The following is a 17,064-nucleotide window of genomic DNA, read 5'->3' on the forward strand; positions in this document are numbered from 1 at the left end:
ATCATCACAAGTGGGCTTAGTACCCCTATAAATGATGCCCCAGAGCACTGTCCCATCCCTTCCACCAGGAGGTACAGAGCTGGAAGGTGCCACCTAAAAAGTGGGCTCTCACCAGACACCATATCTATCCACTGACACCTTCACTTTAGATGACTCCTCACCCTCCAGAACTGTGAGCCATAAACTTCTGTTGTTTACAAGTTCATGGTATTTTATTATAGCACTGAGAAAGGAACAAAACTAGTAGTTTCATATGGATAACTAGTAGTTACATCAAGGTAGAGATCTCTAGTAAAAATATCTCAAAAAAATTGTGCAGATGTACACCTAGGAGTTTCCTCCTAAAGAGGAGATGGGTGATGCCCTGGGATTTCCAAGAGAAAGAATAAAAAGTATGAAAATCAAAAACAGTTGAAGATAAACCTCATGGACCCATAAGGCAGAGAGACCAAAAGCAAAAATAGCAAAAAAGAACTAAAGTCCAGGTGTTCTGTAGATTCAGAGGAATACAATGTAGTTGCCAGAACTGAAGGCTTCAGCCAGGACAGAAGACAATGAAAAGGTTGGATTTTGTATTCAGACAACTGCTAGTGACCTTGGGAAGAACAATTTGGTACCAACGGATAGAAGAGGTTTAGGAGAATCTCTTTCTAGAAGTTCGCCAGTGCAAGAAGAGAGAAAAAAAAAAAAAAATATATATATATATATATATATATATATATATATATATATATATTTAAACCCAGTAGTAAGAAGCCTGTAGAAGATTGCTTTGAAGGAGAGATAAAGAGTAGAAAGGAACCTGACAAGGTGGAAATATCTGCAGGTCTTTGGGAGAGAAGCCAGGCGAATTCTGTGAAGATAACAGGCAAAGAATTTGGTTTTGATAAGATGAAAAAAAAAAAAAAAAAACAGAGATTTGAAGAAAAGACAGATGAAAAAGCAAAGAAATGTCAAGGTCGTGGGTCTACAGAGATGCTATCATGTTCCTGCCCCAAAGGACATTTGCATCTCAGAGCTTGCTAAAGCTGTCTGCCTAGGATTTCCTCATGAGTCACCAGACTCCAGGGGGAACTGCCCTGTGAAGACAGTCAGTCAACAGGCCAGGACCACGTGATAGCAAAATATACAGCTCTTATTCTCAACTGAAAGGTAAAATGAATCCATTCAACACAGAGTCACGTAGAAAGTCCCTGCTTACAATTCAGTACCACAGCATTTCTTCCCATGGAAGGGCCTATAAATTAAGAGATCTAAAGGATCAGAAAAGAATCTGTCATGCTGGGAGGGATTACCTGAAGGCTCCAAGAGTGCTGTAACTTGTTATCCTATTTTTAAACATCCATCTAAGTTTTGTATTAGTAAAAAGTTGCTCAGGGTCTCTCTCTGCCTAAAGAAAGGAGAACTCTCCACCCCCCAGCCCCCACCACTTGAGGATGCTTAACTGGTTCTCCAAATTATCCAGAAACAAAATTACTTTGAGAGAAAGAGGAAGGCTTTTTAAAAAAAAAAAAAAAAAAAAAAAAAAAAAAAAAAAAAAAACTTTACCCTTGACACGAAGAAATTTTAATACCTGGGGGGAGAAGGAGAGAGTCCATTAATATTTTTTCCCTACCATACTGGTCTAAAACAGGCCTCCACACTCAACAGAATAACCTGGGCTCTGACCATAAAATTGGCTGTTTAAAAAAATGCCAGCATCAGCTCAGTATGGAGGAGCACTGGCCCCTTTTCCCCAGTGTGTAAACAACAGGTACTCCATGCCTGAGTTAAGCCATGACCCTGAATCTGCCATCCCAATGGCAGGAGTGGGGAGCCCAGCCCAGTGTAAGCAATAGGGGTGCACAGTCTGTAAATGATCAGCAACAGTAATAAGACTGACTAGGTCTTATTGCTTAATTTCTGAAGGTCACCTCCCCACTAGACACTGTGCCCTATGTACCCCACTGTCCCCTCCCCAACTAGTTACCCTTCTGTTCTGGGGTGCATTTAATGCCGTGTTCTGTGTCAGCACAGTTATTACCAGCTCTGCCTGCCAGTCTGGTGGGGGATTACAGAGCCTAGAGACAGGAGATTAAGGGGTTTGGAGGAGGAAAAGCAGGAGGCCAGTGGCAAATAGAGTTGCAGAGGAATCTCAGTCTCTTAATGAATCCAGACAGGCAGAGGCACAACTCTCTACCTTCCCAATACTGACCCTTTCCCAGACAACATATTCCTCCCAGTACCGGGGAATTCTGCAAGTATTTGATTCATATCCATGGATTGGCAATTAGACAGCAGCTGAGTATTGCAGATTATCATCCCAGAACTCCCAGAGAGCTGCTTTTTAGGGGAGGCTGGGACTATCACCTCTTCCACCACTTTTGAACCTATTGCATCTATCCTCTCCCCACTAAAATTTCTTCCCTGAATTTTGACTGAGTGGCAAAGTGACCTCAATATAATCTTGAAATCCTAAAATTAGGTTACAAGACTATTTTTTAAAAAATGATCTCAAATTATTTTTTAAATGTAAGAAAGCAAAAGACTTCAAGAAAATATAACAAAATATTACTAATATGAATGGGTTTTATGGGTAACTGAAAAGGTTTATTGTTTATTGTTGTTGCTGTTGTTAATTCAAAGCCTTTTAGATATGATTTTTTTTCAGTCTGCCATGACTCTCTCTGCAGGCCTGAACACCTGAAGGTTGAGATGGCAAGTAAAACTCTCACAGCATTAACATATGTTAAAAGACAAATTTACAATCAAACTAAAAAGAAAGTTCGAATTACAAGTGTTCAAACATTATTCTCTGAATACTATCCTATGATCTTTCATGTCTCCAGAAAAATTGAGGGAAATGTAATATCTATCTTTGCAGATTATTCTTTACGAGTTGAAGAGGTCAGACAATTTTAAGAATAGAAGACAAATTTTTGGATGTTATGTTTTAGAATCCTAAATATTAAATCACCAAGATCTGCCTTGTTTTAGGACACAGATGCTACCGGATAAAATTAGTAAACTTCCAAGGTTGCACCAACTAGTTGGGATAGGACAGGACTGAGTGACTCAACCTCAGTTTCAACATCCACACGTAGGAGCCCATGTGAAGAGAGAAGGCCAAAGATTACATCCAGACTATGGTCCTCAGCATGACAGAGGAGATTTGGCACCTCTTATTAACTCTTCCAACTTAAAGCCAGCTCAAGGCCTCCAAGAATCATCCATCCCACCTAAAGAAAGCCTTAGATATCTAAGTAGACAAGGTGCCTGCCTGAGAAACTCAGATGCAGGAAGTTGGCTGATGTCATCCAAGTTGTATTATTCCTTCAGGGACTATGAAACCTTGGGCAGAAGATTAAGGGGACAACAGGAGGTGGAATGGCAAATGTACCTCCTGAGGAAGATTCCTATCAAGCCCCTGGGAAGAGACTCAGGAGCTCTCTCTCCATTTTTGCTCATTCCATAGCTTGACTCCAACCGAATGCTGGCAGAGGCCAGATCCCACAAAGGTAGATTTCAGGTCTAGATGTGCCCCTCAGAACTGTCACCCCATGTATAAAAAAACAAAACTATTGTCTTCTTTCCTATTTTGAAAAAGAATTAATTGCCCATTGGACATATTTGTGCATCATAAAAATTTTAATAATATCATTAACCATATCAATTTGGTAATGCCCTCACAGGCTTTAAAATGGTGTAGAAGACTATATCGTGAACTATTTAAAAAACATGATGCTAACAGAAAATTTCTAATGACTTGCCAAAATTATCTTAATATTACTATTAAAATTCTAAAGGTACGCCATGAACTTTAAAAAACTTGATCTTAAATTATTTTAAAAATGCAAGTAATAAAAAGACTAGAAGAAAATATAACAAACTATTATTAATATGAATGGGTTTTATCAGTAACTGAACATGTATTATTTTTTAATTCAAAATAAATAATAAAATAATAAAGAATATGTAAAGATATTATTCACAAGATAATATTTTTCTTTTATACATGCATAAAACAAATATAAAGTTATTTCTAAAATAAGTTAAAGACAGCTCATAGACATATAGATCCGTAGTTCTTTTAAAACTCAAATTCATTACTCAATATTTTATCATTATAAAAATATATCAAATATACCCAGTGAACTTGATAATTATTTTTATTGGACATATTATAAGAACAAAAAGAACTTTCAAACAAGCAAATACTGAGATGCAAAAACATGTAAATTAATGTAAGTTAAAAACATAAGAAACGTCTTCAAGATCTAATGGTCAGAATTCAAAGCAAAATACTGCTCTCCATACTCCTTCTGGAGTTTATAAAACAAACCAACAAAATATAATAAAAAACAAAAGCATGCATATCTTCCACCAACTCAATCCAAACCAATTTTCAACTCATGTCTTAAGTAGTGAAATAGCAATGAATACAGTTTCCGTTTCAGATTAGGTCACAAGCATTAAGCAAAAATGTGTCAACTTAGTCACGTTGAAATCCTCTTACCTCCACTAAGACATAAACCAATGATGATCACTAAAATGAGACCCAGGAAGATGGAGGTGATGACCATCCACAGTTTACACTTGCCGACCAACTTCTTATTGCAGGAGCTCCAGGGACTTTCCTTCTTGGCCTAGAAAGCAAAGTGAGACTGTGAGGCAGTCATCTGATTTCAAACAAATATTCTCCAATACCTGTTAGGGTCAGCAACACAGAAATGAAGGCAGCAGGATCCTGACCTCTGGACCTACACTCTACTGAATCAAGTTTATGAAAAGATATATAGGAGGCAGAATGGAACCTCACGAAGAAGTTAGCAAGAAAATACTCTGGGGGCTCTGAGACACGGAGGATAGGCAGGATTTTGAAAGGTGAATTTTTTTTTTTTACAGTTTTTTAAAATATATTTTTAGTCGATCCATAATAATTATAAATATTGATGGGGTTCAATGAGATAGTTCAGAACCTGTGTACAATATGTAATGATCAAATCAGAGTAAATGACGTATTCATCATATCAAACATTTATCACTTCTTTGGGTGGGTATGTTGGGAATACTGAAAATTCTCTCTGCTAACTATTTTGAAATATACAATAAATTGTTATCAACTGTAGTTACCCTACTGTGTCATACAGAACATTAGAAAGTTATTCCTCTGGTCCAACTGCATTCCTCCTGCACCTGATAACCACCCTCTCTCCCCTTCACCTTTCTCAAACTCCAATAATCATTATTCTACTCTCTATTTCTATGAAATCATTTTTAAGCTTCCACATATAAGTAAGAATGTGCAACATTTGTGTGAAAGATGGACTTTTGAAGGCATTCCAAAGGCAAGGAAGAACAACCATGGTGTTGATTCGTAATGGAACTGGCCAACATATTCCAAGGCTTGGGATTAAATTAGAGATAGTGAAGGGCTGGAGGCTACGCCAGAGGATTTGATTGCAGCCAGAACAAATTGTATTTGATTTGGTATGCACTGGTGACCTGTTGAAGGTTTTGGAACCCTGAGCTGAGTTGAAAATTAAGAGGAAAATCATGTATCATTGAATTGGATACACCAAGAAAAAACTAAAAGGTTACTATTGTAGTCCAGATGCTACACAAAAAAATAAATAAATAAAAATTTAAAGAATTAAAAAAAAAAAAAGGTCTGTGAAGGAAAATAAGGATCAGAAAAGGTACAGAGGAAATAATCTGCAACGTGTAAGGCAGAATGTAGGGTCAGAGAAAATAATCACAGCTGCTTTGGTTTACTGAGCACCTGTGTCATTTCACTTAATCCTAACAACCCTTCAAGGTATGCATTGGCCTGTTTCAAACATGCAGTTCAAGGAGATTAGGCAAAATTAATCCCTGGGGAGTGTCACAGCAACACTCTGGCACCCTCCCCTTTGTGTGCAGCCTCCCAGCATGGCTGAGTGGAGCTTCAGATCAGGAGCATGCCCCGCTGCCCTAGAGGGGCCCATCTGCCCCTCTACCTGCCCCTAAATGGTTCTGTGAGTCTTCTGTTTCCCACTGCACCATTAGGGAATTTCTACATGGAAACCATGGGAAATGATAGAATATAGACAGGAGAAAATGTGTTTCCGCATTTCACGCACTTGGATTTCAATCTGAGGAACATCACTTCCAGGCAGGGGGCGGATACTTTGAGCAAGCCCAGGAAACCTGCAGGCCCCAAAGTCTTCCACCTTAAAATATAGGCGCTTCTCCATTGATGATGAGGATACACCCCACCAAACCTATCATAAATTGAAAACACTGTAAAAAACACATCTAATACATCTAACCTAGCTGAGTACCACAGGACTCTGTAAGTATGAGTTATTCATCATCATGATTGTGTCCCTGTGGCCGACAGAGAGCTGCCGCTGCCCAACTTCACAACAGAGTATGATACTTGCATATCATACCAAGAAAAGATCAAGTTCACGTTCCCACCACCAACATAGAGGATTCCTTTTTCTCCACATTTTTGTCAGCATTTGCTATTCGTTATTTTAATAGTGATCATTCTGACAGGCATGAGGTGGAATCTCAGTGCAATTTTGATTTGTAATTTCCCAATGCCTGAAGATGTATTTCATGTATTTACTGGCCTCTTGTACTTCTTTTGAGAAGTGTCTGTTAAGATCATTTGCCCACTTTTTGAAATCGGATTACTTGTTCTTTGGATGTTAAATTATTTTAATTCTTTATATATTTTGGATATTAATCTTCTGTCAGATGATTAGCTGACAAAGATTTCCTCCCATTCCAGGGGTTGTCTCTCCATTCTGTTGGTTGTGTCTGGGTGGAAGCTTTTTATTTGATGTCATTCCATTTGTTAATTTTTGCTTTTTATTTCCTGAATTATTGAAGTTCTATTCAGGAAACTCCTGCCTGTGCCTAGATCTTGTTTTCCCTTGGTAGTTTCAATGTTTCAGGTCTTACATTAGTTTTTCAGTCCATTTTGAGTTGATTTCTACACAGAGTAAGAGAGAGACCATCATGGAAAACAGTATGCAAGTTCCTCAAAAAATTAAAACTAGAACCATATGATTCAGCCAAACCTACTCCTGGGTATACACACAAAGGAAATGAAGTCAGCATACAAAAGAGACACTTGCATATGTATCTTTATTGTGGCAATATTCACAATAGTAAGTTACAGTATAAACCTAGGTGCTCAGCAACAGATGAGTAGATAAAGATAATATGGTACATGCAAACAATGGAATATTATTCAGCCATAAAAAGGAATGAAATCATATCCCTTTTTGAGAAAACTGATGGAACTGAAGGTCATCACATTAAGCAAAACAATCCAGACCCAGAAAGACAAGTATCTCATATTTTCCCTCAATATGGAAACTATAACAAAGAAAAACCAAACAAAAAAACAATGATCTGAAAATAAGAAAGTAGAAAAGGGACTATTAGGGAAGGGTAAGGAGATGGGGTGGTGGGAGTGGGAGTGGGGAGGTCCAGAGAAGGTAATAGGGAGGGTGGATATTATTAAAGCACAACGTGTACACATATGAAAATGTCACCATGAAACCCATTGATTTGTACAATTAACATGAGTTACTATTTATAATATTTTTTAAAAAGGTCAAAAGTCTAAATATAAAACCCAGTTTCCACTGAAAAATCCTAAGTGGAACCTTAAGTCAGATAATATTTTGTATGTAAATACTAAATTTAGCTCACAAATCTGAAAACGAGAAATAAAATACACAAAACATATGCTAGACCAATATTAAGCTTTTATTTATGATTTGGATGTGGAATGTTCCCCCAAAGTCTCCTGTGCTAAAGGCTTAGTCTGCAATGCAGCAGTGTTCAGAGGTGGGGCTTTTAGGAAGCAATTAAATCGGGAGGGCTCTGACCTCATCAGAGGATTAACCCATGGATAGCTGCATGGACTTCGGAGAGTTGGTATTAACTACAGGCCCATGGGCCGCAGATAGAGAAAGTAGGTCACTGGGGACATGCCCCTCGGGACTAAATTTTCTTTCTCTCTGTCTCTCCTTCCTGCTGCCTTCCGCCATGATGTTTCTGCCTTGCAGCAAGTTGATCAAGAACTAAAACCTCTAAAACCATGAGCCAAAATAGATCTTTCCTCCCTGAGTTGTTCTTGTCAGGTATTTTGGTCACAGCCACAGTACTCAACCAAGGGGAGCAATCCCCTCTCAGAGTGCCCACCTGTTCTACAAAGCAGCAGCAGGCACTCCAGGAGGCTTACGCCTGAACTGACACTTGTTTATATTCACTCTTATCCTTATTTTGATGATGGCCATCAGAAAGGAAACCGTTGGTCCTCATTAGGAAGGACTACATATCAAACGTCCTTACTGAGAGGTCCCCCAGCCTGGCTGCACAGTAGAATCACATGGGGAAGATTTTCACTGACACACACCCAGGCACCAAGCAGACTGGACTGTCATTTCAAACCTTCCATAGTAAATCAACTGTTTTAACAGAATTGAGACCCCCCCACCACCACCCCTGGTCTGAAACTTCCTACCCACTATTAGGAACACTTCCCAGTACACGTGCTGTCCCCGCACCTCATCTGATGCTGCCGCTGATTGTGCTGTGTGGTTTCATGTTCAAATGCAAGCAGGATGCCCTTATCTTCCTAGGTAAACCACACAGAGGGAGGGGCAGTTCTTGAACTTCCCCATTCTTATGTTCCACAGTGTACCTCCTACAGGTAACAGGCACTTAATAAATGTGTGCAAAAAATTTAAGAACGTACTTTGAGAAATTCTAGAAGAAGGGTCAAATGGCAGGCTCCTAAGCACTGGTTTTTGAACCCAGTGTGTCCTAGGAGGACGAGGATAATGAAGGCCCTGGGAATCTGGACAGAGGAATAGCTCTTTAGCTAAGTGTTTGTGGAGTCCAGGGATAGGGCCACCTCTCACCCTGACTCAAGTCTGAAGAATTTCTCCAAAGCCACCAAAGAAAGGGCTCACAAAGGCACAGGGGCCAAGAAGTCCTGGTATAAGGAATCCTTGACCTCTCGGGACAGAAACATATCTTCCTAGTTACAGAGCTCCAGAATTGTCCGAAGCTGTTTTTTTTTTTTTTTTTTTTTTTTAAACAAGAGGCAACCAGGCCATAAAGATTAGCACAACAGGAAATGACCTCAAATGAGCTAAAAATGAGTGCTGATCATTCTTGACACCCACATTTGCCTTCACTGTGCTGTTCCTTAGAGGTCATAAATTGGGACTCTGGCAGTTTAAAAGACCAAATACTCTGCTTTTCTGGAGGAAATTAGCTAAAAATTACACAGCCCTCCTCTGTAGGAAACTCCTATTCCTGCCCAGCCCAAAGCTGCCTTCCTACAGCCTAGCACTCTTCCTTGTCCTCTCCACAGCCCTGATAGGGGGACCACTGATGGCTCTCCCCTGCATGAGTGATCTTCACAAGCTTGAAGTCATTAAAAAACAATGGTGTATCAGCCACTTCCAACCAAACAATAGAGTGCAGTGCTTCTTGACTGTTTGCACATTAGAATCGACCCAGGGATCAACATCTGTTAGAAGTGCCCCTGGAAGTTTGCAGAAGAACGTGTGATACAGTAGGTACCATCCTACATATGCTCAGTCTCTGCCCTGAAAACGGGATCCCAAGGTCATGCTGCCTCCTTCTCTGGCTTTTCATTCTCTCTTCACCAAATTCTAGGTCATGAGAGGTCACAGGCAGATTCTCCACAGGTGCCTTCCCGAGATGCTTACGAATGACACCTTGCATTCTATTTGCATTATATGGCTCCAAAATTTGGGCATCTTTCCTCTGAACACTCTCCCAGATATTCACATCCCTCTTCCTGTAAAAGTCTAAATAGGTGGCACTGGATTCTGGAGAATGGCAGGACTACCTATCTCTTTGATCCAAAAAGCTCTTCTTTTTTGCTCAAGCAGAAGCAGATACATAAATCAGGGAAATTTTTCTTAGTAAATAGGAAAATTGTGCTTATTTGGGTGGGGAGTTACTGGGGATTGAACTCAGGGGCACTCAGCCACTGAGCCACATCCCCAGCCCTATTTTGTATTTTATTTAGAGACAGGGTCTCACTGAGTTGCTTAGCACCTTGCTTTTGCTGAGACTGGCTTTGAACTCATGATCCTTCTGTCTCAGCCTCCGGAATCACTGGGATTACAGTGTAGAAACTATACCTGGTAGAAAATTGTACTTTTAATCTTCATTGTGACATTTAATCTACTTTTTTTTTAATCTGAACACAAGAGTCATTTGATTCTTGTCCTTCAATGAACAGATTATAGTAATGGGACTGTCAGCTAACCCAAGTAAGTATGACTTGCTTGCCTCAAGACTATCAATGTACTGGCTTATTATTATTCTAATGATGCTACCTCACTAATAATGTCTGAGACTTCTCAGTCAGAACTCCTCTAGTGAGCTATGCAAGAAAATCAGTGTCACTCTGTTACCTACAATCTATTTTTCACTTTTGTCCCAATGATACTGACATGTTTATAGAGACAAGAGACAAAGTGAAGTTCAATGGCTAATATTCCTTTTCCCCAAGCACCAGACTAAGAGAAAGTTCTTTATACTGCCTCTGTATAGTCCCCTAGCCCTGCTCTTCCAAGTAGAAAGATACCCATGATATAGAATGTCATCCTCCCAGGGATTCCTGAACTGTTCTTTACTCCCAAATCCACTCACCCATCCACCTGCAATTCCCTCATCCATCAGACATACCACTCAGCTCCTCATATTTTACTTAAATTACTTAATTATGAGGGATCTAACTTATAGAAATGAGTAACAATATAATTTATAATTTTGGCAACTATAATTAAGTATAAATCATGTTATATTTATACATTTCAATTCTGGATAAATGTGTTAGAAACAACATATATCTGACACCTCAAAAACCTCAGAAATGTCAGAAACACCACTGAGTTGAGCCTGAGTATTTTGGTAACTTCTCTGAATCTCCATTTCTTCACTCAGTTCCTTTATCTGTCAAATCAAAATACTGACACATGCTTCTTAAGTTTTGTTGTGATAATCAAATACATTCATGTCACAAGTATTTTGTACATAAGAGTTGTAGAACATATGCTTAATGAAAATACAAGGATTTCAGCTACAGCTCAAAACTGGAAATCTTAATACAGAATGTAAATGCCTACACAAAATCTTAAGTGTGTGAACTTTTCACTGTGCTAGCCAACATTTAATGACCCCATATGAATTGACTTTTCTAGTTGAAATACACTTCAATTTATTTTATTCTATAGAACCTGATTAACTAAAACACTCTAGTTTTTTTTTTCTGTCCTTTCTAAAGTTTTAGCTGTTTAAGTATTTCTAGAATGCCTTCCAAATTCCCATATAACACTTCACCTGCACTCCATTCTGTTGGTCAATGTGGTGTTCCTATTTGGTGACCTACAAAGCTAAATTACAAGGAGGTCTAGGATATCTGTATATACCTGACTAACAAGGAAGCCATTAAAACATGAAAAGGCAATCTCTACAAGGTGAGTGCTAAATAATTTGTAAGTGCTGATGGCCTATATGGATCGGACAGGTTCTACTCCTCAGTGGTTGTTCACAGACACACCAGGTTTCCAGAAGCATGGATGCATTATATTACCATCATTTGACAGTCCTGCTACATATCTTTTTTTGGTGAAGTTGCCACCAGAGCAATCTCAAACCAGGAAATCTTTGGGGTGAGCTGGGTCTAACCAACATAAGACAAGTATTCCCAATTCCCTGCCCTCAAGGATTCATATACCAAGTCCACCCTTGTGGCCACTTAGGCTAAAATTAAGCCATCTTTTCCAAACTTCATTCTTTTGTGGTCCCATTTCATTTAAACACAAGCTACCAACTTCCTCTCCAGGGTACCTATAAAAGCAGTCGTTCAGTACACGGAACTTCCAGGAATCAGTGCGGCACAAAAGCAATGCTTTCAACTTCTGAATTTCCTGTGTATCCCTAAACTCAACAGTTGAGTAGCCTCAGGGGTGGAGGTGGAGGAGTGGAGCCTAGGAAGTTCAGTTTGAAGTTATATATATGGGGAATTCCCTGCATGCTGTAAAACACAAGCCAGTCTCAGGGGTTAATCAGAAGATTCAGAATTCAAACTGATGCTTTAGAGTATTTGATGTGAATGAATAATGTTCCCATTGCTGCTAAGGTTGAATCACCAGTAGATTAAAAGAGGCAAAACCAAATGAGGCTAGTCTAGTCCTTTGGGACAAGATCTTTGAAATTATTTCCCTATAACTAAAATTATTTCATCCCCCCCCCCCATCTCCAGCCCTTCTAGCTCTTGCTGCTTTGCCCTTTCCCCCTCTCCCCTTTATCTGTCTTCCTGTGGAATCTAAAGGCCGGCTGAGCTGGGAGAAAATACACAGTGTGTGGGGGATGGTAAGCCTGGATGGGAATGTGAGGAGATTTGGGAGGGAGAGGGGGAAATGGTGAGATAGGAGCCCTGTTAGGAGTTAGGAGGGAGACGGAAGAGAATCTGGGGGTTAAAAAACAAACAAACAAAAAAACACCTATAACTCATTCTCCCTAATTGAAAAAAAGAAGGGGTAAAAACTAAATTAAAACTTGCATAACTTTTTAAAACCACCTATATCTCTGGAAATGCTCTCCTTGAAGAGAGAATTAGTAAAGTGCCATCTGGGTCGCAAAGGCCCGCGGAGTTTGAAGGGTCACAGGTGTCAGAGGAGCCTAAGGGTCGCGGAGTAGGCGGCGCGCTCCGACCAAAAGCCATTGGTGCCGTGGCGCCCCATTCAGAATATTCCAGTGCGCGTGACTCCGGTTCCTCGTCGAAGACGCCCGGAGAGCTCTCTAGAACCCTGACACCGGGCGGTTGCCAGGCTACTGTCCCGCGATCACGCCACCGGCGCGTTAAGGGGATCTCACCTGGTCTGGGCTGGTGTCGTCGGCCGAAGCAGCCAGGACCTGGAGGGCTCCATTGAGAGGCGTCTGCTCGTCCCGCGGCTCCTGGAGAACCGAGAGCTCCAGGTCTTCTTCTGAGGATGAGGGCTTGGCCCCTTCCATGGGCCGGTTGAGAAGAGCTGAGCAGCTCCGCAGGGAGGCCAGACCGACACACCTGCGGGTGCAGAGTCCGCGGTGGCCTGCCGGGTTCACACTCCACCCAGCAGGCGGGGAGCGCCCGCCAGACCTCAGGCAGCGGGAGGGCAGGGAAGGGGAGGGAAGGGGAGGGGCGAGGCCGGAGAGTGGCGGCCCTGGGGCCTCGGGAGGCTTTCCTCGCTCCTGCAGGGCAGAGCAGCTCTGGGACTGTGCCCTGCTGTGGGCTCCCGAGCAGAGGAGGGCAGTTTTTCTGGTTTGTTCAGGGCGCTGTCTGCTGCACCTTTCCCTGTTGGTGCATACTCGTTTTAGAGCCAATGATTAGGAACCGATGGACTGGCAACTCAGTTGGATGAAAAAAGTTTGCCTTCTCCCCCTAGGAGTGGCCGTTGCTGGGGCTTACACCAGCCCTGGCTGCCTAGCAAAAGTTTATTCATTGAATTAAGAAACAACTATTGAAGCACCTACGTGATGCTAGGTTGAGAGCATAGGAAGATGAATAATACACACACTTCCTCCTACAAGTTCAGAGTCAGGCATAGAAACATTGTGGAAAGAGTGGCAGTGAGGACTACTGACTCCAAAACCAGTCGGCTGAGTTATTTCCAACTCAGAAGGCTCCTAACAAGGAGATCCCAGTGCCAGAGTGTCCTTATTTGGAAAGTGGCATATTAGTTCCTGCCTAAAGGAATGAATGAGTGAACATAAGTAAAACACTCAAAAAATCTTCAGAATGGCGACTGCACACAGCAAGCACTCAAAAATATTGGAGATTATTCTGTATCTTTGATGTGGGAAGCCACAGACAACCCCCCCCCCCAAGCCTGTGAAATAAGCAAATGCACACATGTACAAATATATGTACAACCTCCTCCACACCCAAGGTATAGTGCAAGACTTCCAGCTGGAATTATGTTTGCTAAGCATTGGGTGTTTGTCCAAAAGATCCCACCTCTCAACTTCTGTCAGACCCACTTGGCTTCCTCCTCCATGCTACCCCCACACAGGGAATCAGAAACCATCTATGTCAGAAGATATTTATTTGTGTTCAAAAGTCTGGCACCCTTAATGCCTATGTTCAGACACTTTGCCTCAATGTCCTGTTTTTAGTGGTCTGGCACCTACTGCCAGAGCATCTGGACTTTGGACTCTACCTGCCTGCTGAAGTGGGGCTTGCTAGCTGCAGGGAATTCAGGCTAACCTGCTCTGACTTGGTTGTCTGCTTTAACAGACAGATACTAAGGAAGCAGTCTGAATTTTTCAGACAGGGTTTTTGAATAGGCTTTTTAGAAGGAAAAGTTAAGGAGAAAACTGAAGTACCCAGGGACTAGCAATAGCAGACAGTTGTTAGCACCCCTAGACTTAAAAAGTCCTGGAGCCTGATAAGAACTGGAACCACTATAGGGGGAGAAAAGGGTTCTGACAAGATCTATAGTCACAAAAAGATGCAGACCTGACTAGAAGCACCAAGAGTTCTCAAACCCAAACCCCATCCTTTACCGAGGGCCCCAACAACTTTCCTCATGGTTCCTTTCATTGATTAGAGAAATTCAGTGTCAGTGGAAGACTGCCTGATGTCAGATGGATTGTAGCTGTCTCCAAATCTGGTTTCTCCATCCAAGCTTACAGAAAAGTCTCCTTCACACCCCAGGCTCCTGTCACAAGCCTCATCTCTTGATGCTTTTTTAGCACTAAGGAAGCAAGGTTTACATATTCCCTAACCTAGACTCCCTATGGGTTTGAGAGGAGTACAGGTCTTTTTTTTTTTTTTTAATCTCTCCGTTATTAGCATCTTTTTAAAAATCTGTTCTAATTGGTTATTCTAATGACATTCGAATGCATTTTGACACATCATACTTTAATGGAGTATAACTTCTCATTCTTTTGGTTGTACATGATGTAGAACCAGTCGTGTAATCATATATGCACATAGGATAATAGTGTCCAATTCATTATACTATCCTTCCTATCTTCATGCCCCATCCCCTTCTTTTACTCCCCTCAGTCTAATTCAAAGTACCTCTATTCTTCCTTAGTCCCCTCTCTTTATTGTGAATTAATATCTGCATATCAGAGAAAACATTTGGCCTTTGATTCTTTGGCATTGGCTTCTTTCACTTAGCATGATATTCTCTAGCTCCATCCATTTACTAGCAAATGCCATAATTTCATTCTTCTTTAAGGTTGAGTAATAATATTTCCATATATATATAGATATATCACATTTTCTTTATTCATTCATCTGTTGAAGGGCACCCAGGTTGGTTTCATAGTTATGAATTGAGCTGCTATGAACATTGATGTGGCTGCATCACTATAGTATGCTGATTTTAAGTCCTTTGGTGATTGGGTGAAGTCTGCATGTTCAGCCAGGTTTTTCTTTTTTTTAAAATTTATTCTAATTTGTTATATATGACAGCAGAATGCATTTCAATTCATATTACACATATGTAGTACAATTTTTCATATCTCTATTTGTACACAATGTAAAGTCACACCATTAGGGTCTTCATACACATACTTAGAGTAGTAATGTCCATCTCATTCCACTGCCTTTCCTACCTCCATGCCCCTCCCTTCCGTTCCCTCCCCTTTCCCCTTTCTAGAGTTTGTCTATTCCTCTCAGGCTTCTCCCCAACCCTATTATGCATCAGCATCCTTATATCAGAGAAAACATTAGGCCTTTGGTGTTTGGGGATTGGCTAACTTCACTTAGCATTATATTCTCCAACTCCATCTACTTACCTGCAATTGTCATGATTTTATTCTCTTTTAATGCTGAGTAATACTCCATTGTTGGTTCCACAGTTTAGCTATTGTGAATTGAGCTGCTATGAACATTGATGTGGCTGCATCACTGTAGTATGCTAAAAAGTCCTTTGGGTATAGATCAAGGAGTAGAATAGCTGGGTCATATAGTGGTTCCATTCCAAGTTTTCTAAGGAATCTCAATACTGCTTTCCATATTTGCCGCAGTCCGGCTGCAGCAGAATAACCCGGAGGTTACGAATAACTTGTGCACGTTTATACAGTAGGAGTAGGAGCCTTTATTGTAGGACAACAGAGGCATTTTTATACATTTTGCACAGCTTATCTTAATTAGCATAAACTAGATACATCAGTCAACCAATAAGGAATCTCCACACTTAATGGCTCGCTTTTGTTACTTCTCAAACCATTCCCTCTGGCATTTTGCCAGGCACCATCCAGACTTGTTTACGAACTCTAACATTCCCCTGGCAAAATGCCAGGTGTTATTTTGACTTGTTTACAGACTCTAACACATATTGGCTGTACCAATTCGGAGTCCCACCAGCAATGTGTGAGTGTACCTTTTCCCCCACATCCTCACCAACAATTATTGTTGTTTGTATTCCTAATAGCTGCCATTCTGACTGAATTAAGACTAAATCTTAGAGTAGTTTTGATTTGCATTTCTCTAATTGCTAGAGATGTTGAACATTTTTTCATATATTTGTTGATAGATTGTATATCTTCTTCTGAGAAGTATCTGATCAGTTCCTTGGCCCTTTTATTGATTTTTTTTTAAGAAGCTATAGTTAGAATCCATCTCATTTATTGATTCTTGATTTTAATTCTAGGAGTCTTATTAAGGAAATAGGGGCCTAATCTGACATGATCGAGAATTGGGCCTACTTTTTCTTCTATTGGGTGCAGATTCTCTGGTTAAATTCCTAGGTCCTTGATCCACTCTGAGTTGAGTTTTGTGCATGGTGAGAAATAGGGGTTTAATTTTATTTTGTTGCATATGGATTTCCAGTTTTCCCAGCATCATTTGTTGAAGAGGCTATCTTTTCTCCAATATATGTTTTTGGCGCCTTTATCTAATAGAAGATAACTGTAATTATGTGGATTTCTCTCTGTGTCCTCTATTCTATACCATTGGTCTACAAGTCTATTTTGGTGCCAATACCATGTTGTTTTTGTTACTTTAAGTATAGTATATAGTTTAAGGTCTGGTAT

At 40.5% G+C, this 17,064-nt stretch overlaps 1 protein-coding gene across 1 annotated transcript in view; it reads right to left on the reverse strand.

Moving 5' to 3' along the window:
* The window catches only part of C3H3orf52 (chromosome 3 C3orf52 homolog), a 33,774-nt gene extending 20,440 nt beyond the window's left edge, over positions 1 to 13,334 (reverse strand). The window contains exons 1-2 of the mRNA XM_005340990.4: positions 12,913 to 13,334; positions 4,496 to 4,625 (exon numbers count right to left, since the gene is read on the reverse strand). Of these exons, the coding sequence (XP_005341047.1) occupies positions 4,496 to 4,625; positions 12,913 to 13,050 (268 nt within the window). The 5' untranslated portion in view covers positions 13,051 to 13,334. The remainder of the gene's footprint in view (positions 1 to 4,495; positions 4,626 to 12,912) is intronic.
* Positions 13,335 to 17,064: the final 3,730 nt, after the last annotated feature.

This window comes from Ictidomys tridecemlineatus, chromosome 3 (assembly GCF_052094955.1).
Source record: "Ictidomys tridecemlineatus isolate mIctTri1 chromosome 3, mIctTri1.hap1, whole genome shotgun sequence".
Taxonomy (NCBI): domain Eukaryota; kingdom Metazoa; phylum Chordata; class Mammalia; order Rodentia; family Sciuridae; genus Ictidomys; species Ictidomys tridecemlineatus.